The 23,846-nt window shown below is 40.1% G+C and overlaps 3 protein-coding genes across 5 annotated transcripts in view; 1 reads left to right on the top strand and 2 right to left on the bottom strand.

Annotated features, from left to right (window-relative positions):
• The window catches only part of mtmr4 (myotubularin related protein 4), a 48,361-nt gene extending 45,341 nt beyond the window's left edge, over positions 1 to 3,020 (bottom strand). For both annotated transcript variants that reach the window (XM_035991062.1, XM_035991064.1), the window contains exon 1: positions 2,918 to 3,020. The gene's annotated coding sequence lies outside the window, so the exon portion shown is untranslated. The remainder of the gene's footprint in view (positions 1 to 2,917) is intronic.
• A 2,466-nt stretch (positions 3,021 to 5,486) lies between these two features.
• On the top strand, positions 5,487 to 12,091 carry hpda (4-hydroxyphenylpyruvate dioxygenase a). Its single transcript, XM_031310789.2, has 14 exons — positions 5,487 to 5,629; positions 5,812 to 5,838; positions 6,171 to 6,233; positions 6,912 to 7,016; positions 7,118 to 7,160; positions 7,247 to 7,329; positions 8,761 to 8,850; positions 8,939 to 9,045; positions 9,173 to 9,250; positions 9,492 to 9,654; positions 10,025 to 10,096; positions 10,240 to 10,362; positions 10,455 to 10,571; positions 11,796 to 12,091. The coding sequence occupies exons 1-14, from the start codon at positions 5,627 to 5,629 to the stop codon at positions 11,907 to 11,909; spliced, it is 1,188 nt and encodes a 395-aa protein (XP_031166649.1). The 5' UTR covers positions 5,487 to 5,626; the 3' UTR covers positions 11,910 to 12,091.
• A 2,460-nt stretch (positions 12,092 to 14,551) lies between these two features.
• LOC116058126 (E3 ubiquitin-protein ligase RNF43) overlaps positions 14,552 to 23,846 on the bottom strand; it is a 96,546-nt gene continuing 87,251 nt past the window's right edge. Inside the window, exons 3-9 of one of the 2 annotated variants that reach the window (XM_031310787.2) lie at positions 20,987 to 21,061; positions 20,693 to 20,827; positions 20,478 to 20,576; positions 20,168 to 20,338; positions 19,965 to 20,067; positions 17,984 to 19,501; positions 14,552 to 16,874 (exon numbers count right to left, since the gene is read on the bottom strand). In XM_031310787.2, coding sequence (XP_031166647.1) covers positions 16,849 to 16,874; positions 17,984 to 19,501; positions 19,965 to 20,067; positions 20,168 to 20,338; positions 20,478 to 20,576; positions 20,693 to 20,827; positions 20,987 to 21,061 — 2,127 coding nt within the window. In that variant the 3' untranslated portion in view covers positions 14,552 to 16,848. The remainder of the gene's footprint in view (positions 16,875 to 17,983; positions 19,502 to 19,964; positions 20,068 to 20,167; positions 20,339 to 20,477; positions 20,577 to 20,692; positions 20,828 to 20,986; positions 21,062 to 23,846) is intronic. The other variant, XM_031310788.2, reaches the window with a different exon arrangement.

Raw genomic sequence — 23,846 nt, 5'->3', positions numbered from 1 at the left:
AGAGTGTGCACTGACAAAGTGAATGTAATGAGATGTAAGTTAAAGCAGCAACAAGCAATTTTTAACTGGTAATGAAAGTCTCAATTTAATACTGATGCCTCTATATGAGAAGATTGGCTATTTCTATATAGTTATTATTCTTAATGCCTGTCCCCAGGTCCAATTCCCCACCAAATCAAATGGCATGATTTACGCAGACTCTAAGAGTCAATGTTTCCATTTGCCTAGGCAGTTTTGCAGTGAATTTTATATGTTGTGATTATGGCTGATACTGGGACAGGGTCAGCTAAGAGAAAAAAGAAAAGAATTCACCAACGAACAGAAATAGCTAAAAAAAAAAACTAAAAACAAATGAGGGACAGTGATAGAACACGGGCGAAAACGCGAGTCAACCATGCAAGGTTATTCAACAGATGGAGAGCTTTGCGGGATTTAAAACAAAGGATTCAAAAGTGATCCTGAACTGGCCCTCTTCCTCCTAGATAGTAATAGCCTACGTCTATTTTATTTATGAAATACATCAGGAGACATGGTTTTTACATCAAAATATGAATTTATGTTAACATCGTAATATTAGAATCTGCTCCTTTAAATAGGATGTTGTTGTTTTTTTGGCCATCTGATGAGTGTAAGTCCAATATTCACTCTCCTGTTTGCTCTGATTTGGACTCAACCAACCCCTGAGAAAAATATCTGGATCTTTAGCTAGATGTTCACGTGCTAGTGGCTCACTTTGTGTGCAGTTTGAAGCTGGGCAGGTAGTGTAGTATACAGTGGGTTTATCAAAGCTTGCTGGCTGAAAGCAGCTGCCTGCTGCTGTCTGAACCATACAGTAACAGTACATTTGTGGGCTGTGAAACCTAAACAATGAGCCGAAAGAGACTAAAAAGCTAGGCAGCTCGACAGAAGTATCAACATGAAATTCTTTTTTTATTAATCATCTAGCCTATGTTTTCAAACTATGTAATGATCTTGCTATGAAGGCACATTTTGGCATGCAAGAGAGCGCCTTGTGTAATGTTGCAAAAGTTTTGGGGAACTTGTATCAGCCAATTGTAATTGAAAACACTAATCATATTTGTGCCATGACTTCTCACTTAGCAATCTGACACCAGTTAATATGAAATGATTGTGAAAATAAACAACACACTGGAGGCCGCAGCAGCTATTTTTAACACCATGAAATGCTAGGAAAACAAGAATGAGATTTCACATACACAATGGAAAGTAGGGTGTGTACTGGTTTAGTCGTGCAACAGAAAACAGCAGAAAAGGATCAGTCAACCATAGTCCTCATAAATCGAGGAGTTCAGAATTATAACACAAAGAAAGCGAAAGGTAACGGACATCCGGCCGAGAGAGTGACATGCGGCGAAATTTCCGGCACAGTGTATATAAAAATGTAGAACAAAAACACAATTGAAAACAAGCCACAGAATCCAGGGGTGATTACAATAAGCATAACAAAACTGATTAAGACATCCGTTCTAAAACAAAAAGTCGATGGACAGAAAATTAACCAATACTTTGTTTAAGTCATAGGGTTGGGACGATATGCTTTTGTCTTGATTCGATTCTGTCACGATACATGGGTACTGATTCGATTTGTATTGGAATTTTCATTTGTTGCGATTCTAGAAGTATTGTGATTCGATAGTATTGAGTATTGCGATTTTCTTTTCCTTCTTTAACAAAAACAAAAGTTGAATAACACACTTCTAGAGACAATATATCATGAGACATTTCTAAAAACTGATTATTTTCTAAGAAGAATGCACATCACATGTCAGTCAGTCAGTCTGACATTTATTTCATTTGTAGATTTGTAGGTAGATATTTACAGATATGATGTAGTTGCTGTCGGCGGTACCGTATAAACAGAACCTATTTAGATCAATCGTTGGTTTAGAAAAGAAGAAATAAATCACGATTCTAGGGAAAAGAATAAATTCTAAAATCGTTGCAAAAAAATCATGATACATTCAATTTTTTTTCCCCCACCCCTATTAAGTCATCTATCAAGCAAAAATGCTTGCCATTCTCTGACTCCAGCTTCTCAATCGTATGGATTTGCTGCTTGTCTTTTTCTTATATGATAGCAGAGCAAATACTTATAGGTTTTTGACTGTTAAAACAAAACAAGCACTCAGATGCCAAATTAAATCAATTGTAAAAAATAATACTTAATTACAGACATTGGATGCCCAGTACGCTGCTTATAGCTATATGGAAATTAGAGTTTATAAAAATTGGCAAAGGCTAAATTATGTGAATAGTGAGGGCAACAGAGATGTTATGTAACGTAAATAAGGTGAAATACTTCAAGCAATTATTAAGTATTTACAGAGAAGCTGATAGTGATGAACATTAAGCATTAGGGTGACTTTTTCAAAAGCAGTTTCTCTTCCTCCTGAGTATAAAATACATTTCCAGTGCAGTGGTGGATTCCAAGGTACTTTCCTCTGACCAAAACACAGTAGATCTAACTACACATTTCCAGCATTACCCGGTACGACTATCAGCCCCACTAGAACAGTGAATAACAGGTGCTCTGTTTGACTCGTGACAACACAACAGGTGTGAATATGATAACATGGATAAAGTTTAAAGACAGGTGAAAGTGAAAGTGGACGAGAGCCTCACTACAGACAGGCACTGTACTAGGAGGCGACTAGTTGACAAACCGAAAGTGTGCGTGTATGTGTATGTGCAGTGTTTGCAAACGTTAGCATCATGCTAGCTACCGGATAGCAACCTTTCTAGGCTGGTGTGTAAAATTCGCTCATGTACCAACAGGAAACGACAAAACGCCTTAAGGTTCACACCTTCAACCCAAGTCTGACAGTATGAGAACATGTCACACACAATACATTATTAAGAAGTTACTTCATTTTAAAAAATAAATCGAGTTACTCACTCAGAAAGAATCAGCTGACAGAACGGTGACTCAGTAGAGTACACGACTTCCGCATTCTTGTGTGATGACAACAGCACTAGCCAATCGGTAAGAAGGAAACTGAACATTCTACACCTTAGCGCCAATAAGAATTAACAACAGTCAAGCGATTGAATTTAACACACCTACATCAGAGCCAATCAGGGGCCACAAATCTCCAAGAGCGCACCAATAGAAAATCACAGCGCGGCACAAACTGGATACACACGTACACAGCACAAATACGTGCGCACAAGCACACAGTTCTAGCAGTCACAGTCCGGCAGGATTTTCAAATATTATAACAATAAAAATAATTGGTTTCATTTTTCAAAACTGAAATGAAGAGCTTTGAAAATGAGTTGAAACATACATCAAGTCAAGTCAACTTTATTTTCAATTATGCAATATGTGACACGCAGAGCAATTGAAAATACATTTCTTAACGACCCACGGTGCAATAAGGACACGTACAAGTAAAAATATAAAAGATAAGTAATATATATGAAAATAAAAAAGATAAGTAATATATACAAATAAGATAAAAAAAGATAAGTAATATATACAATTAAAGAAGATAAGCAATATGTACAATAAATACAGTAATACATTCTATATAGTGCAAATGTAAGGCAAAGCCAAACAGTATAGAAAACTAAAGATATTGAAAATGTGCAATATAAAAGGAAGAGTTCCTGAGTGTCTTCTTTTATAAAGTTAATGTCAATGATAAAAAAAAAAATATATATATATATATATATATATATATATATATATATATATATATATATATATTCCTATTATTAACAGCAATGAAAACAGAAGTGAAAGAGAGAAGTGAAAGGGAGGTCGAAACAACCTTTAAAAGGTCAGAGCTAAAGTTGATTCCGGAAAAATGCCATCTGCCGAGCAAAAATACCAAATATTCTCTGGTTCCAGCCTCTCAAATGTAATGATTTGCTGTTTTTTTACTCTTTTTCCTTCTGTTCTCTGTAAATGTAATATATTGGGTTTGGAAACATTGGTTGGACAAAGCAAGCAATCTGAAGACATTACATTGGACTCTGGTGTTGGGCATTTTTTACTATTTTTCTGACATTTGATGGACAAAGCAATTAATCTAAAATAATCATTAATGGATTCTTTTTTTCTTCTTCATTTGAGCCACTTCATTTAAAAGTGACCCATTTTTTTATGCAAATGTGTAGGGCAATTCACTGCATGTGTCTTGTCGTTCTAATGGGGCTCCCTGACACAGATAGTGGCGTGTGTATACATAGGCTACATCTGATATGCCCATGCAGTTCAGCACTGTAGCTCAGGCCAGACACTATTTTTGTTGTCTGTAACAGCCTGGACCTGACCTCACATGCTCTCCGATACCAGTCAACAGCCACACAATGTGTCTGCTACAATCCTCTGACATTTCTCCCTTCACAGCTGGGCAAAACATGACCCCTCTTATGCAAATGTTCTAACTTGTACAGTATATATATATATATATATATATATATATATATATATATATATATATATATAGAATATTTGTTCTTGTATTCTATCCTATTTATTATTTCATGTATATTGTAGCCTATTATTTCATGTATATTCTGTATGTGGGCTGTGTGTCTGATTTTTTTTGCTGCTGTAAAAGTGTAATTTCCCATTTTAATAAAAATCTATCTATCTATCTATCTATCTATCTATCTATCTATCTATCTATCTATCTATCTATCTATCTATCTTTACAAGCTCAAAGACTGTCCAAAAATGTTAAATAAATACTGCATGTGCACATTTTTTGCTGTCATTATCAGGCTTTTTGATATGCCAGATACTGTGACCTAGGGGTAGGCCTACACTGAAAACAACAATTAATAAGATGTTAAATCTTGATAAACATGATTACAGCCTGTCTTATTTACTATTTCAATGTGTGAGTCCTTATGGAAAGGAAATTAAAGGCTCCTGATAGAATATGTAATTTCTAAGAACAATAATAAAATGAGGAAATATTCAAAATCAGTTCACATGCTTGTAGAAAGTTCTGGAATTTCTTACTGATTTTATAGTACATGATTGCTTGTCTGTTTCTGTTTAAATCAGGCAATATTGCTCCCTCTGGTGGTGCAGAAACCAGAGAGGGATCACAGAGGGACTGGTGTGGAACAGGATTATCTTCTCTTTTTTTTTTTTACCCTCAACATTACTACCATTGCATTTGTATTCATATTCTGGATGCATCATTTTTTTTTGTTTTTTTTTGCTGTAAAGAGTAAACAAACAGTTCTTCACCTGAGCCTATTGCATGTTCACCTGGCTGAGAGGTGTATTCAGTATCTCAGGCAAAACATCCAAGACTATAGAGTGAGTGTATAGGCTCTGTACCTCATGATTTCCCCTATATATACGCTGATGTCAATGTGTCTATGTGTCTACGTTTCTATGACAACTGAGGCTCTGAGGAGTGACAACTGATTAGACACTGGACTCAGCAGAGATGACACAACTTCTGCTGTTTAACTTTTTAGCTAAAGTGCAGCAGGAAGCGAGGAGGCGGACAGGTGGGTGTAGATCCTAAAGGACCAATCACAGTTGGTCATCCGGTCAGTACTTATCTGCACCCCGTCGTGCAGGACACTGATTTTGATCTTTCTTTTCTCTGAACTGAGGCCCATCTACAATCACAGCATGGTAAGAGACTCAATTATGATGAGCAGATGCTCTCAGTTGTGGGACATTAGACATTCTTACAGCAGTAATTGAGGAGATAATAATATCTTTAGTGCATAAGAACCAAAGATCTTTTGACTGTAGGTTAGTCTGAGCACTTGCAGATGAAGTTACAATGATCTGTTTTTTGTTTTTGTTTTTAGACAAGCTACACAGATAAAGGCGAGAAGGTAAGAATAAAACTGCCTCTGAAGGTGGACAGGAGTCTGTGATATGTGATGAACTTTGATGCGTTAACAGTACTGCTTGTTCTGCAGAAGAAGGCCTGAATCATACACAGGATGCCGAATGTTGAAGGAATAAATGAATTATTCTAAACCTGAAGCTTATATGATATTTCTTTACAAGTCTTTAGTTGAAGCTTATCATTAAATAGCTCTAAAACATAAACAGTTGGTGTTATTTTTCTCACTTGTGTGAGTCTTTAAACTGTCGGATACTTTTTGTTTTTGTTTTTACCATCAGCCAATGTTAATTATTCTGTTGTATTTTTGGCATTTAGCACGCAAAGGGAAAGTTTGTCAAGTTTCATCATGTCACCTTCTGGGTCGGCAATGCCAAACAGGTCAGTAGCCAAACGCTGACATACAACTAACAGTTTGCTGTCATCTGTGACAGTTTTATAATGATAGCGCCAGTCAAATCCAAATCTAAGTCAAATTGTTTGTTTTCCTCATAACTCATATTTGGATCAAGATGAACTTTTGTTAGATTCCAAACATTTTGCGTTTGAACATTCAGTGTCTTTGTCATGCTTCATCTTAATACATTTTACTGGGTAAATATTAGTTACTGTGTTGACTTTTAGTACCTACAGAAACATCTGCAGGTTTAGTATTTACATAACAACTGTACATTTTGTTCTTCATATACAGTTAAAATAACCACGAGTTGTTTAATCTGTAGCCTCTGGAACTTCCAGACTCTGTTCTTTTTGTCAAAAACTATTCAAAAACAAGACATTTATTCTTTACAACAAATACAGCTTACACTGCCAAATACAGCTTTTAAAATGGGAGGATCTGGTGCTGGTAAATACATAAAAACATACCTGCTACACAAACTTACTCAGTTCATATATTCATTGTGGGTCAGCACACAGGCCAGAAAACACACAGCCTGGATTGAGCAACCCGCAGACAATACATTTCTGGCAGGAGTAGAACTCTTTCAACAGTATCTCACATTGTCATAGTCCATCATACATTCCCTTCCCTGGAAAGACAGTCTGATTACTTTACAGGCAGCCTCGTTCTACTGTGATAAGATGGGCTTCGAGGCTTTGGCCTACAAGGGTTTGGAGACTGGCAGCCGAGAGGTGGTGTCTCACGTCATCAGACAGGATAAGGTATGCAGTCAGACATCCTGTGCTGATTGAATAAAAACTCAATTTATCCATGATCAATGATCCTCTCCACAAACACAACCGCCCCTCCTCTCTCCTCACAGATCATGTTTGTATTTGAATCACCACTAAACCCTGGAAATGAAGGCAAGTTTTCACATATGAAAGATGAAATGCTATAAACATGACATACAGTATGTCTGCATTTTAACATGGTTTTATCTTCACCTCAGAGATGGGAGAACACTTGATTAAGCATGGAGATGGAGTCAAAGACATCGCTTTCCAAGTGGAGGACTGTGACTTTTTAATCAAGGTAACACTTATAAGGAGGAAGAAGATGAACTGAAATTTAAATGCAAGAGGCTGATTTGACATCCGTTATGGCCAGTTTTTGGAAAACTGAAAATTTACAATTTCAGAAAGCTGTGTATTTATATACAGTGGTGGAAGAACTGAGAATACAAGTACCTCGAAATGTACATAGTTATTTTCCACCACATGTTTATAAAGGCCTACATTATGTACAGCAATAGGAAAAGTAACATATTTGAGTTCTACTGAATCAAATCAGAATCAGAATCAGGTTTATTGCCAACTAAGTACTTAACAAGGAATTTGCCTTGGTGGTTGGTGCATACATAAACGAACAAACAAACATACCGAACATTAATATTAAATAAACAATAAATACAGAAACAAATATATACAAATGGCTGTTTAACATAGGAAGAATAAGAAAAAAAGAAAAAAGAGGCTGAATGGATTGAGTGCAGAATTTGCAAAACAAATATATAGTAAGTGCAATTGGCAGGTGTATATGTAATGTAATGTATATACTGATATGTATATTCACTCACCTCCACTAACTTGATGCAATTTTCAACTGCAATTCTATTTCAAATTCAAGAAATAAACCCAACCTGATTTGTATTATCATTCTATGTGTGGTGCACTCAACGGGTGTTGAAATAGGGACAAACATGCCGGTGGTGCAACAGTGGAGCTTTGATATTTAGCGGCTCATTTGAACTCTCTACCTCAGTCGAGATCAGACCAGAGGTTTGGATAAACTCGCTCTGACTTTGAACAGAGATCAACAGTAGCCTCATACTTAAAGCAGTATATTACAGCATGTATGGGGAGATATTCTGTCTTCAGCCACTGGAGGGCTTCCAGGAGCTGTCTTCAGACAGAACAACTGTTGTCACGCTCCTGTATTTGCCCAATTGACAGTGGTGGAATGTAACTAAGTACATTTCCTCAAGTAAGTACAAATTTGAGGTACTTGTACTTTACATGAGTCTTTTCTTTTCATGCCACTTTCTACTTCTACTCCACTACATTCATCTGACAGTTTTAGGTACTAGTTACTTTACAAATTAGGATTTTTGCACAACATAGCATTGCAAAAATTAAACTGCCCAACAATATAACGGCCTACAAGTACAGCTTAAATGATTAGCCGATTAAACACTTAGTTGATTGGCAGAACTGTTTAGATCGTTTCCAGTTTCTAAAATGTGAGGGTTTTTCTGCATTGATTACTTTTTACTTTTAATACTTTAACTACATTTTCCTGATGATACTACATACTTTCACTTAAGAAAAATTTTCAATGCAGGACTTTTACTTGTAACAGAGTATTTTTACAGTGTTGCATTAGTACTTTTACAAAGTACTTAAGTAAAGGATCTGAATACTTCTTCTACCACTGCCAACTGATCCCAAACATGTCCACTGACAGACGGCTAAAGAGCGAGGAGCTGTAATCGTCAAGGAACCCTGGGTGGAGCAGGACAGCCAGGGCAGGGTCAAGTATGCTGTGATTCAAACGGTACGTAAAGAGTGACGCACATTTGAAAAGCCCTCACACATGAAACTGGGAACGAATAATAATGTTGTGTTTGTGTTTTTGTCCTCAGTATGGAGATACAACACACACACTCATTGAGTACCTCAGTCCCTACAAAGGCCTTTTCCTGCCAGGCTACAATAAGCCTCTGTTTAGAGATCCACTGTTAGCCACACTGTGAGTATCAAATCACATTTTCTTGTGCTTTTACCAAAATGTATGCAACGAGTATTCTCAATTATTTTTCTCAGAACTTTCATGGAAAAGTACCCATGCAATGTTTTTTTTCTTCTTTTCTTCGTAGTCCACCAGGAGGTTTGAACTTCATCGATCACATAGTGGGAAACCAGCCAGATGACCAAATGGTGCCAGTTTCAGACTGGTAAGCCTCCTGTTGGAGCTCACGTACACAGATACACAGGGCAAAAGGATAAGTAAACACACACATGTTTACTCCACCTCTGTCACAGTTTGAGACGTGAGTGCAGATATTAAAAAAATTGGACTCCAGTACAACATCGCTAGTCTATAAATTAAAAAAGTCCAAATTTAATTTCAATAAAAGAAAAAGTTGTTCATTAAGCTCATCGTCACCTTCTCTGTTTCCATTGTCCAAATTCCAGGTATCAGAAGTGTATGATGTTCCATCGGTTCTGGTCAATAGACGACAAGCAGATCCACACGGAATACAGTTCATTGAGGTCTATAGTGGTGACCAACTACGAAGAGACCATCAAGATGCCCATCAACGAACCTGCAATGGGGAAAAAAATCTCACAAATCCAGGTGGGACTTTATCAGCTTAGTTAAGTAGGCCTACTGTAGTATACTTTCTGTTTATCACAGTGGTTTGTCGCAGTATGTATCACAGCGGTTATCATATCGGTTATTGCAGCGGTTATTGCAGCGGTCATCACAGCGGTTATTGCAGTTTGTATCGCAGTTTGTATGGCAGCGGTTTATCGCAGTAGTGTATCACAAAAGACAAATGCGGTTTATCGCAGCGGTTTATCGCAGCGGTTTATCAGCTTGAGGCACAGAATGATGAACAAAATCAAAACCTTCTGTATGTGGATCCCTCTGTCGATGTTGGTGACACCTCCGGTTTACACCCCTGCCTCAGTGCATTTTATGTTCTGCATTTCCCTTTTCCCAGGAATATGTGGACTACAACGGGGGACCAGGCGTTCAGCATATCGCCCTCAACACGTCAAACATTATCCAAGCCGTGAGTCTCTTGCACTTGATTATCAACAACATTCTATGTCAATCCACAAACTTCAGCTTCATCTTTGCACAGCTTTCCTAAATCTGCAAGTAAAGGCAAGTTTTAGATCCTGCTTTCTCCCCCCCCCCCGGGTCTTAAATCAGGTAGTGAACCTGCGCGCCCGAGGGATAGAGTTCCTCTCAGCGCCTGATTTGTACTACGACACCCTGCGGAAGAATCTCAAAACCGCCAAGATCAAGGTGAAGGAGGACCTCGACCGCTTACAGGTGAGGAGACGTATTATTTCAGTCAGCCTGAAATTATTTACAGTCTTTTTGCTTGTGTTCTAAACTATACACGATCTGTGTTTCCTTTTAAGGAACTGAAAATCTTAGTTGATTTTGATGACAAGGGCTACCTCCTTCAAATCTTCACCAAACCTGTGCAGGACAGACCAACTCTTTTCCTGGAGGTTATTCAGCGGAACAACCACTTTGTAAGTGCAACATACCGGTTACACAAACCACTGGTTTAACAGATAACTGGAAGGTAATCCTATTATGTCTATTTGTGGTAGGATCTATAGGCCTGTGGTCCTGTTTCTTACAGTGATGGAATTTAACTAAGTATATTTACTCAAGTACTGTACTTATGTACAAATTTGAGTTACTTGTACTTTACTAGAGTCTTTTCTTTTCATGCCACTTTCTACTTCTACTCCACAAGAGAAATATTGTGCTTCTTACTCCACTACATTAATCTGACAGCTTTAGTTACTAGTTACTTTACAGATTAGGATTTTTGCACACAAAACACATGTAGTTTATAAAATATGATGTTTTATTATAAATTAAACTACCCAACAATATAACGGCCTACAAGTCCAGCTGAAATGATTAGACCATTAAACACTTCATTGATCGTTTCCAGTTTCTAAAATGGGAGGATTTTTCTGCATTGAGTACTTTTACTTGTAATACTTTAAGAACATTTTCCTGATGATACTTAAATACTTTTACTTCAGTAACATTTTTAATGCAGGACCTTTACTTTTAAGAATCAGAGTATTTTTTACAGTGTGGTATTAATACTTTTACTTAAGTAAAGGATCTAAAGACTTCTTCCACCACTGGTTTCTTACCTTCACCACCTTTAAGAAGCCGAGAGCGGGCCACCTGAACACCTGTTTGCAGGTCCCACCCAGTGTGAACAGTATAACAGTAGCCCACTTGTAAAAGCTCAGTAAATCTATCACAGATACAGATTAAAAGGCTCCCCGCCTCACAGCGATGGGGATCTTTGGATTGGGTTGCACCCTGTGGCACTTCATTTCTAACACCTAGCACCCATTTTGCTTGTCAGAACAGGCACATCTTGTCACTCTCCAGCAGAGTCTACAGATGTGGATGCACAATGCATGAAAGTGAGAAACTGAATCTGAACCACAGCAAAGAATCTCCTCAGAGCAACCGCCAACACTTGATCTTTTTGATTATCTATGAAAATATTTACATGATTAATCTGTGAGCCCCCCGGTGAATGTAGCTCCCTGTCAGAGCGCAGTGGATGTGGGAATATTTATCTGCCGTGATCCAACATCAAAGTTTTTGAACACCCTGAACGGTGTCTGAGAGGAGATCCCCAGAGCCATAACAAATGACACAGAAGACGCTAGATCTTTGGGTAATTAGCCATCTGTGTGTGCTTGTTCTCTCTCCAGGGCTTCGGGGCAGGGAACTTCAAGTCTCTCTTTGAGGCCATTGAGAAGGACCAAGACGCCAGGGGCAACCTCACTGTGCTGACACCCGCAGGGCAGGCCAAAGCCTTCAACTGATCCTCCGACTGCTGCTGTCAAACCACACTTACACTGTTATATATGGCCGTGCATTTCAGAGGCAATCAACAACACAGTATATCAAACACATGTACCAAGTGTTGAATATCTTCATGTGACATGCTGCAAGTGTTATCAGATATGATTTAAGTTGTCTATAGATTGCCTGCTGTATGACTAAATAAAGATACTCATACATTTGAAAGGAATTGTTTGACAGATTGGAAAATATGATTATTTGCTTTCTTGCCAAGAGAAAGTCAAGAAAGTGAATACATGTATTTCCCAAAATCAGTCATATATGACTTTAAGTCATGCTTCAAATCAAAAAAAATTTTACACAAAAAATGATGTCAGTCGAATCCCCACTTAAATCTATTGTATGACAGACATGACAGGCATGACAGACTTCTCCCTTTTCAGCCTTTGCATTCACCACTGAGGTTCCGTAGTGATTAAATCTGTCGCATTTTCAGCGCACTAAGTTTGAGATCAAATGATAAGCAAAGTCCCATGTGCTCTTTGTCAAAACAACAGCGTTGTAGCTAAAGTGTGTCTCAATTTAGATATTTGGCTACAGAACAATTCACCTATATTAATGTTGGGAAAATTGTATTATTATTTTTTGTAAAATTTATATGTAATAAAACTTCACACCTTATAAGTAAGTTTCACATTTTCCACCACATGGTTTTGGTTCCTATCTTCACTAAATAAAAGAAGTTATTTCATAATTCCTATACATATAAGATCATGTCATTGGTTACTCTCTGGTTACACACATTCATATTTATAGGTATCACATTCTAATACACTATACTTGCAGTAAGCCATGTCTTTCTGCAGAGCAAGGAAACACACACACACACACACACACACACACACACACACACACACACACACACACACACACACACACACACACACACAGTAGTAGACATCCAATCTTTGTTCTCTTTTGTTCACACCCACAAGGGGTGCATGAGGGTGTTATCAAAGTTATGTAAAGTAAAATATATTCTCGCCATCTGTCTGTATGGTATTTACCATTCATGGTGATGCTCTTTATGGGATATAGGCACTTTTGTGACAAACATTTTGTGTTACTTTGAGATCCTTATTCCAATTATCATACAATCTTTGCAGTTAACCATATTTAGATTATGCCTTGAGCAGCATACTATATACTCTACCCACAGTTTCTTTCCCCTCATTTTAATAGAACTTCCTTAGGGTTGTATTGTACATCAATGTTTTGAGTAATTCTTCTTTTTGAGGATTTCTAAAAAACTATTCCTTTAACAACACTGGCAGCAAACACAACATATTTGATGCTGTAGGAAATTCTTTGGATTCTCCTGCAAATAAAACGTATTCAGCACGGAGGTTTTATTTCAAAATAATTTATTTGCATATAATTGGAATGAAGACAGGTTGATACATCTGTGATGGCACTGGTCAGTTTCTATATAGAAACATTCAGTCTATACAGAAACAACTCTTTCAAACCTGGACAAAATGGATAAATATATTAGTAAATAAATATATTAGTGACATGTCACTATATTGAAATGTTCTATTATATATAAAATACAACACTATCTCATTTCTGTTTTTTTTGTTGTTCTCTTTTTGTACACAAAGTATCCAAAATATACTGACATAACCCTTAATGTTCAGCTCATTATTCTTGCAAAACATGACAAAACAAACACATAAAAAAACACACAAAGAGAAAGATCTTGAACAGGATGAACTCACATGAGATATTCGGCGGCATCACTAAATGCTATTTTTCATGTGCTGATGGTCTGGGGCTAAATTAATACTATGAGTTTTACGTTGTTTTTTCTTTAATATAAAATGTGCTCAAGCCAAAGTGCTGCTTGTAATTCAGTCATTTCCATCTCAGTCTCTGAGACTGTTTGGGCACGGACAATAACAGACAAGGAAACCCTGATACTTTAGCTGGAGGACGCTGCGTTGACACATTCAAAGTGAGGTATTAGTACGAGGGACTGCAGTTGAACATTTCTGCATGGTTGTCCAAAATATTGACACCAAAATGATTTCCACTTCAATTCTGGCATGTTCTCTCTTGTCATCAAAAGCACATTTAATTCTGGGATTTAGAGCTATGGTGCGTAGTTTCTGTCTCCCCCATGAGGAATTCTAAGTAGTGACAACGACAGTTGTTGCATCTACATGATACAAGCCTTCCGTAATCGCGCACGCGCCCCCACCCCTCCTCCACACAGTTGCTAGTAGCCAAGGAGGACACGGAGGATTAAAAAACCATGATGAACTCTTCAGAAGAGGTAATTATCTTTGCTCGAGTTTCTGCGCCCGAAAGTCGCCGGACGCCACAATCTTTTGAACATAGCCATACTGAGAAATACAGAGAGAGTTGAGTGGAGTTGATAGTCTTAATTAGCTTTGTATCAACTCATTTGGCAAATGGCTTGAATGTAACGGACGTTCATTAACATCAAAAAAGTTACGCACTAAAGCTTTAAGGAAAGGGTTGAAGCGGGGGAAAAAAAGGCACAACACATACTATGTTATAAATTCACTGTGTTCAAGATTTTGCCACTTTGGTTAGACATGTAAGAGCTTAGAGTGTTGGGAGGTTCCTGATTTAGGATTATGAACAGTTTGAATGAATAAGGCACATATGAGGCTTTAGTAAGTGCTACTGGTTACATTGCAATACCCATGAGCTCTTTGTCTGCTGTTAAACTGTATCTGAAGTCTGACTGCTTCTTTCACATTTTGACTTTAAGAGCCTTTAAGGGAAAGTCCACGCTAGAACAAAATTCCTATAGCTCTGATCTCTGATTATTTAGCCATGTACATGCGGGCATGAAGAAGTCTGTGGTTAACCCGAAAATAAGAGAGACATCTTTGACTTTTATCTACACCGTTAAAGTGTTCAGAGTCATTTCGCTGGGATATAGACACTTTTTTTCTGTCTGTCAGTCTGCCACAGTGGCTAAGTAGGAGGAGAGGGAATAGTAGGTAACAGAGATTTAAAGCCTTGATTTGTCGTTTATATTTTGGAGAGATGGTTAAACATTTTTGAAAATGACTTAACTGAATGAAAAAACATCTTTGAAATACTGTGTTTGATTTTTGATTCAAGCTGGCTCTTTCAAAGTAGAAATTGGCAATGCACCTTTACCACGACAAAGGATCTTTTACCAACTCGGGTATCATTACTGTAACTAGGATGTATTCTTCCCATTTATTCCAGTGTTTGATTGTTCCTGAGACATTTCTCAGGCTCTACCCATTACAGTTTGAAAATCGTGGGAAAAAGGCACACTGAGCTTTCGTTAAACTGTTGCTACGGCAACAGACTGAGCTGATGCTTGGGACTGTAAGGTCTACCGAGCATGGCTTTACTCCAGTTATACTGTATCATTAAATATAGTCACTATCACGTTTCTATGGCTGCAATGTTTTAGAGCTTTAGTTGCTGGATGGGTATATATCCTTTTTGGATGATAATACAACATTGTGATGAATTAGGCATTGAAGGAGCAGCATCCTTGTGATGAGGCCTGTTTACTCTGCACTGATCAGGCGGTTTAACAGCACCGGGGTCAAACATGTGAAGTAGGCACTGGCAAGAGAAATGACAAGAACAAGGCAATAGCTTGTAATGACGACGACATAATTCAGTCAAACCGGTTCATTTTGAAAGGTTAAAAAACAAAACAATTACGGACTAAAAAAAAAGAAACAGAAAATGATCCAAAACACAAACAAACAAGTTGAAAACAGCTGCCATTATTTGAAACAAGGCCCATGCAAGGCCCAGCAACCTCAGCGAATGCTGTCTGTCTGAGGGGCTGAGCATCAAGCTTTCTCTCCGTTTGGACAGACTGCCAAGAGGATCACTTTTTGTTGAGTTTATGGGAGCTACATGGTTGTGACAAAAAAAAAAAAAATTAAAACATTTACAGCAGTACCTTTAAAGACCCCCGTTGTGTGAGGCATGTTAAGAAATTTGAGCTGAGGTAGGCTGGAGAGAAAAGCTTCTCTCAGCTGAGACTGGACTCAGCGAAGGAAGACAAAGATCACGCTGGTGGAAGTAAGTACCTCTGAAAATAAATCAAGTTATTTTGCAATAGAGTGAGCAATGCAGAGATGGAGTCTCACTTCACGAGGGCTCAACGCCCTAAGCGAGGATCATTTGTTGCTTGGGAGCATGGGAACTTGTGATATCATGTCGGTGATCAGGGTTCAACAGTTAGGTGCCCGATGGCCCGGGGAAAGCAAAAACGCCAAGGCCGGAAAGTAAATAAAACAACCCACTTGCCCGTTTCGGGCATCATCGCATCATAAATGAGGTTGTCGTTCTCTTGCCCCCGTCCAAAGAATGCTTGTTGAATGATTTGAGGTGCTTTTGACGGTTTAAAAAAAAGTTTTTTCAAAAAGAAATGTCCACGTTTTTTCTCTTTCGAAAAGAACAGTTTGTATAGGGGCCAGTAAAAATTGACTTCGGGCAAGTAGATTTTTTTGTTTCCGACCGGACAAGTGGAAAAAAACCTTTAAACATTGAACCCGGGTGATGAATAATCTTCCTATAACTGACGAGCAGAAACACAGAAAAACACTTTTCCCCCTTGGTGGTGTATGAGTTGTTTCCCCAGCAACTCCCAAATCATTCAATATATTTCCATATACAACATTATAAAGGGTCTAACATTATTCTAAAAATGTAAGCATGATTTAATCACAATCATTTTCAATCTGACTCAGCTGAAAGAGCATTCCAGCATGTGAGCTTTGAATCCTGGGGGGAGCTGGGGAATCGGCTGAACCGAGGCATTGCTGGTGGAATTATGCGGAAGACATGAGAGCGATAGCCAATGAGAGGCTTGTCCATTCTGGCTCCTGTGTAGCAGCGTGATAATGGGGATGCAACAAGTTCTCACACGCCAGACTCCTCTTCTGATCCTGGGGACACAAAAACAGCTCCAGTCATCTTTAAAAAAATAATACAAAGAGATACAAAAAATACAGAAAAATGTTATGCAGGTCTAAAAGAATCATTCCAGTTTTTTTTCCCCAGGGCTTATGTTTGTATTTTCTCCATCCCTCATATGGTATTTGTAATAAAAACAAAGTACTTACCAAATTAGGCAAGCAGTCAGATGAACATACAGATTGTAAACAGGTTAGTCAAACCGATTCGAAAGAGGAAACTAAGGTCAAATACAATTTTTACTCAAACTGTCTATTGTGAGCATCGATCACAGACTGACTTTCTGGTTCAATTTTGACCTTCTGTACTTTCCGTACTTAACTGGAACTCTTTATTTGCGACATTTCAGATGTGTTCACTTGCAGTTTAACCTCCAAATAAAGTGGCTTTGAAAATGTGGCTAAACTGTTGACTTGTTAACCCGTCAGAACATCTGACTGCTCTTGTTTCTTGCCCGGTCCAACTGCGCTAGGGCTGCACAATATACGTTTTTTTTATCGTCATCGCGATATCAACTGGCGCAATAAAACACATCGCGAAAGGCTGCGACATATCGCAAAAGACACTCAAAAGATTTTTTCTGTTAGTTGAAAGAAAATATCAGCAGAAAACTGCACTTAAAAACGTAACTGTCATTCTTTTTTAGTGGTGCATTTTATGTTTAATTCAATGTTCAGTTTGTTCAATTCGTTCAATAAAAGAATGTTGGAAATGATTTCCTTTCATTTGTTTTAAATTCAACAGGCAATTTGTTGTATTTTAGCAGAATACTGAAAGCAGCAGAAAGGCAGAACTGAGTACACTTCAATATCTGTTTATTTATCGCAAGAAATGTCGTTATCGCAAATATTCAACAACATTATCGCATATCACATATATTCCTCATATCGTGCAGCCCTGAACGAATCTGTAGCGACTTCGCCATGTTCCCACAACTTACCAATTATTTTGGCGAGTACAACATTATTACAAGCAATAGAAATGCCAGCTAAAACTATAAAAAAAAAATAATAACCCCAAATTATCCTTTAAGTCCAAAGGGCTGGTCATGTTATTAAAGATAAAAAAGTGAGACACCCACCCTGATTGTAGTGTAATGTTTGGCAGTACAAACAAATGTCTGTGTTGCGGTCTGCAGCAGGGCCGTGGTGGAACCTGCAGGGTGGCCTGTCCATAGAGGTCCCAGGCCCCAAGAGCTGAGGCTCTGAGCGGGCCTGCTGCACCCGCTTTTGCCACACAACATGGGCCCCGGCATAGCAAGGCCAGTCCTCCATACCTCCAGAGTCCAGAATGAGGGGCACGGGGAGCAAGGCAGGGTGCAGCTCCGGAGGGGAGCAGCAGAAGCCCGGGCCCTGGCCGTAGTGGATGTGGATGCTACGGTCATCCTGCAGATCTAGGCTCTGGTGGAAGCGAACAGAGGGCCCATCAAGCACACAGCCACCCACTCGCCCAAGAGGAGCGGGAGGGTGTCCGTGCCCCTGGTGGCAGCAGTGGGGTTGAAGCTGTAAAGGGATTGGAGACACCAGGACAGGAGGTCCTGCAGGGCTGCTGGGGTCATGGTCCTGACACTCTGTCCCAGGACTGGGCCGATCTGTGGGGTCTGGCTTTGGGCACTGGCAGGTGCTGTGCTTAGGAGGGCAGACAGGCAAGTCTTTGTCCAGGACAAGAGGAGCAGGTGCTGCTGCAGCAGCAGCAGCAGCAGCGCCCCCCTGCTCCTCGTCCGAGCCTCTGCTCGGGCCCTGGCTGTGCTCCCCCTCCTCATAGTGGTGGTGTCTGTGGCGGTGGTAGTGGATGTGGCTGAACACAGTCTGCGGCTGCTCCTCGGGGCAGCCCGCTTTGTTCACCACAGAATCCAGAGACCTGGGCCGGGCCTGGGCATCGGCCTCCAGGCTGTTCCTGCGAGGGGCGCGCCCAGGCCCTGGCCCGTAATACACAAACGGATCATAGTCACTGCTCAGAGAGCTACGGAAGGTGGACCAGCTGCCATAAACCCCCTGCAGGGACACGTCAGTACAGTTGAGAACTGAGTCGCTGGAGGAGCCGTGGCATGGTCCTGAGCTGGAGTCACTGGCTGGCCCATCAGCCAAGTATCCGCTGCGTTCTGTGTGGTAGCTGCCACCCGAGCAGCTGCCGTCGTCCTGCCGGCTATGGGCCGGCACTCCACGCGGCTGTGGTGTGACGGAGGCGGTGTGGTGCAGTCTTGAGCTGGATGCACTGCGCTGGGCCGGACAGGATGAGCGATAGTTGTGGCAGGACCGACGTGGGGTGTAGTGGTGAGTGGAAGTCCTGCAGTTACCTCCAATCCTGTGGGGCCTCCCGGGACCCTCTGCAGGAAGGTGGTACCCACAGCCGGACGCAAGTGGCCTGCTGGTGAGGAAATGTAGTGTTTGGGCATCCACGGGAGAAGAGCCGGTGTAGTGGCCCAGGGAGGGATAATGTCCAGAGGGTCCACGAGGATAGTGGGGCCTCATAGAGAAAGGGATGGCGTGCTGGGGAAAGGGGTGGTTACGTGGGCTGCTGTAAGGCTGAGGGTGAAGGAAACTCTGGCTTTGCTCCGGACTCTGCTGGAGTCTGTTCCTCTGGGGCTGCCGCTCCGTCCCTGTGGACCAAGGCAGCAGTCAGAATCAGAATCAGAATCAGAATCAGAAAGGGCTTTATTGCCAAGTACGTGTACGTATACAGAAAACCGCAGGGTAACAGTGACTTCTATTTATAAAGCACTTACCATAGCAGAATCAAAAAGGGGTTAAAATTCAGAGATATGGCTGGTTTAACATGCCTGAGTTGGTATTAGTAAAACTGTACATCAATTTAAATCCAAATTCAAAATGTAGAATTTCAAACTATTGCCGCATTGTGGCCTGAATGGAAAAGAGAGCCACGTGTTTCCAGATGATCAGGGTCCTCATTTTGAAAAGTTAGCGTAGTTATTGAAAACTAAACTTCATAACAATCTTAATATGTTAAAGTTGAAGAAAAAAAAGGTTTCTGGAGTTTGAATTCGTTCAGTCTAATGGGCACCTTCTTCACCAAAACTTGACTGGAAATAAGCTTTTCCTCACCCATGATGTTGTGCATACAGAGGGGACAGGTGCGGTGTTGTAGCAGCCAGGGGTCGACGCACTCTTTGTGGAACTCATGAGCACAGGAGATGATCCTCAAATGCTGGGATAAAAGTGAGATGGAGGTAGATGTGATGATAAATAACTGACCAGGACAGATAAATCTACAGATCCAGTATGTTCCTCGCTCTCTCTGCTCTTACCTGCCCGTCCTGGAAGTCCTCCAGGCAGATAGCACATACAGGACTCGAGTTGGAGCTGCTGGCTGACCCCCAGGGTGCCTGGTGGTGCTGAGAGCCCGAGCAGCCCTGGGAGCTGTAGGTTTTGGTCTCCAATCGACTAATGGCCCGCATGGTCTGCTGATGGACAGAGTCCTGCACACACAAGCAGCAGGGGTTAGAAAAACCTTTACAAGATCTCCAGCAGAGCTGCGCATCCAAAATGAAGACGATCCACTGTCAACCTCATCTCTGTGAGCTTTACACTTCTACCAAGGTTGTTGCTTTCACTCACCCAGGTCCTGTTGGACTTGCACTTGGAGCGGAAAGCAAATATTAGGACGATGGTCAGAATAGCTAGGACAATGGTGAGCAGGATACCCACATCATGTGGCTGCAAAATGAGAAGAGGATGGAAGGAGAGCATAATATTTATATGATTTCATTATATATTCTTCCAGCCAATGAAAGGAAAGTCAGAGAGGTGTGTCCATGTGTTTCACTGCTCACCCATCTAGGCTGCTCCACCTTGATCTCAATACGAACTTTGGCCTCCTCGTTCTTGTTGACCAAACTCATCAGCTCTTCAGCATCCTCCGCCTCCACCAACACGACTGGACGGGGAAGGGAGTCGGTTTCTCGCAGCTGTGTGTTTGTGTGTGTGTGTGTGTGTGTGTGTGTGTTGTGCAAACCAAAGCAAGAAGAGAAATACACAGAAATATGAAATGTGACATTTCTGTGTGCTTTTTTGTCTCACATATTTTATAGATAAATATATAGCGCTAGCTGTGGCTGCACACTGACCTCAGCAGCAGCGTTGGCATCATCACTGACATCAAAGATAACAGCCTGAGCTCCTTTGTCCAATGCCATGCGGGCCTGAAGGAGACAACACAGGAGAGATGACAGTTAGAAACAAAATGTAAAGACAGCGAGGACATTTGGAGGAGATTCTTAATGTATATTCGTGGGATGTGAATAATAGACAAAAACGACATATTGAGTAGGAAAGCTTGTCACCCATGCAACCATGCTCGTTCAGAGGCCAGTTATACAGCGGACGGTTTATGTGAATATACTGTAGATCAGTGGTTCCCAACCGTTTTTGGTCCGAGGTACCCCCACAGCATGTCAGATGAACTCACGTACCACTTTATCAATTCACAATGTATGTTTTAAATGTATATTATTATATATTATTAAAAATTCCACGTTTGTGTAACTTACTGTGGCAATAAACTCCATTCTGATATATATACAGTGAGGAAAATAAGTATTTGAACACCCTGCTATTTTGCAAGTTCTCCCACTTAGAAATCATGGAGGGGTCTGAAATTGTCATCGTAGGTGCATGTCCACTGTGAGAGACATAATCTAAAAAAAAAAATCCAGAAATCACAATATATGATTTTTTAACTATTTATTTGTATGATACAGCTGCAAATAAGTATTTGAACACCTGAGAAAATCAATGTTAATATTTGGTACAGTAACCTTTGTTTGCAATTACAGAGGTCAAACGTTTCCTGTAGTTTTTCACCAGGTTTGCACACACTGCAGGAGGGATTTTGGCCCACTCCTTCACACAGATCTTCTCTAGATCAGTCAGGTTTCTGGGTTGTCGCTGAGAAACACGGCGTTTGAGCTCCCTCCAAAGATTCTCTATTGGGTTTAGGTCTGGAGACTGGCTAGGCCACGCCAGAACCTTGATATGCTTCTTACAGAGCCACTCCTTGGTTATCCTGGCTGTGTGCTTCGGGTCATTGTCATGTTGGAAGACCCAGCCTCGACCCATCTTCAATGCTCTAACTGAGGGAAGGAGGTTGTTCCCCAAAATCTCGCAATACATGGCCCCGGTCATCCTCTCCTTAATACAGTGCAGTCGCCCTGTCCCATGTGCAGAAAAACACCCCCAAAGCATGATGCTACCACCCCCATGCTTCACAGTAGGGATGGTGTTCTTGGGATGGTACTCATCATTCTTCTTCCTCCAAACACGGTTAGTGGAATTATGACCAAAAAGTTCTATTTTGGTCTCATCTGACCACATGACTTTCTCCCATGACTCCTCTGGATCATCCAAATGGTCATTGGCAAACTTAAGACGGGCCTTGACATGTGCTGGTTTAAGCAGGGGAACCTTCCGTGCCATGCATGATTTCAAACCATGACGTCTTAGTGTATTACCAACAGTAACCTTGGAAACGGTGGTCCCAGCTCTTTTCAGGTCATTGACCAGCTCCTCCCGTGTAGTTCTGGGCTGATTTCTCACCTTTCTTAGGATCATTGAGACCCCACGAGGTGAGATCTTGCATGGAGCCCCAGTCTGAGGGAGATTGACAGTCATGTTTAGCTTCTTCCATTTTCTAATGATTGCTCCAACAGTGGACCTTTTTTCACCAAGCTGCTTGACAATTTCCCCGTAGCCCTTTCCAGCCTTGTGGAGGTGTACAATTTAGTCTCTAGTGTCTTTGGACAGCTCTTTGGTCTTGGCCATGTTAGTAGTTGGATTCTTACTGATTGTATGGGGTGGACAGGTGTCTTTATGCAGCTAACGACCTCAAACAGGGGCATCTAATTTAGGATAATAAATGGAGTGGAGGTGGACATTTTAAAGGCAGACTAACAGGTCTTTGAGGGTCAGAATTCTAGCTGATAGACAGGTGTTGAAATACTTATTTGCAGCTGTATCATACAAATAAATAGTTAAAAAATCATATATTGTGATTTCTGGATTTTTTTTTTTAGATTATGTCTCTCACAGTGGACATGCACCTACGATGACAATTTCAGACCCCTCCATGATTTCTAAGTGGGAGAACTTGCAAAATAGCAGGGTGTTCAAATACTTATTTTCCTCACTGTATGTATGTATATATATATATATATATATATATATATATATATATATATATATATATATATATAAGTGATAAAAAGTAATTTTTTCATACAATTGAATTGTCAATCATGTTGGTTGGTTTGGTCAGCAATCATACTACTATTAGCCTACTAGGCTATTATATATTATTAAAAATTCCACGTTTGTGTAACTTACTGTGGCAATAAACTCCATTCTGATATATATATGTATGTATATATATATATATATATAAGTGGTAAAAAGTAATTTTTTCATACAATTGAATTGTCAATCATGTTGGTTGGTTTGGTCAGCAATCATACTACTATTAGCCTACTAGGCTACTACTACTTGGAGTGAAGCTGAATGTTTCAACCATTTATCCATGGTTACTTTTAAAGAGTTATTTGAACTGATTATCCATTACTTTTAGCTACCTGTTTAAACTTCTGTGCTCACTTACTGACTAGTTTTACACACTCTTACATAACTGCAACATGTACTGTTTAGGTGTTACAGTTGACTTAATGTTAATATGTGGATATATTCTTTTAATCAAATCATAGTTTCTATTTTTATTTTTTCAAATTAAATGATCTACTTTGTAATCTTTCCATGTACCCCCTGGCAACTGCAAAAGTACTCCCTGGGTTAGTCTCGCTTTGCCAGACCCTCCTCCAAAGCGCACTGAAGGAGGGTCTGGCTACTCCACATAGCATTCCGGGATGGGAGGAAAACGTGCTCTGGTTTAATGCCATTTCTTTAAACCAATCACAATCGTCATGGGCGGTGCTAAGCTCC

The sequence above is a fragment of the Sander lucioperca genome, chromosome 13, assembly GCF_008315115.2.
Source record: "Sander lucioperca isolate FBNREF2018 chromosome 13, SLUC_FBN_1.2, whole genome shotgun sequence".
NCBI classification, from domain to species: domain Eukaryota; kingdom Metazoa; phylum Chordata; class Actinopteri; order Perciformes; family Percidae; genus Sander; species Sander lucioperca.
This window is presented reverse-complemented; position numbering and strand designations above follow the sequence as displayed.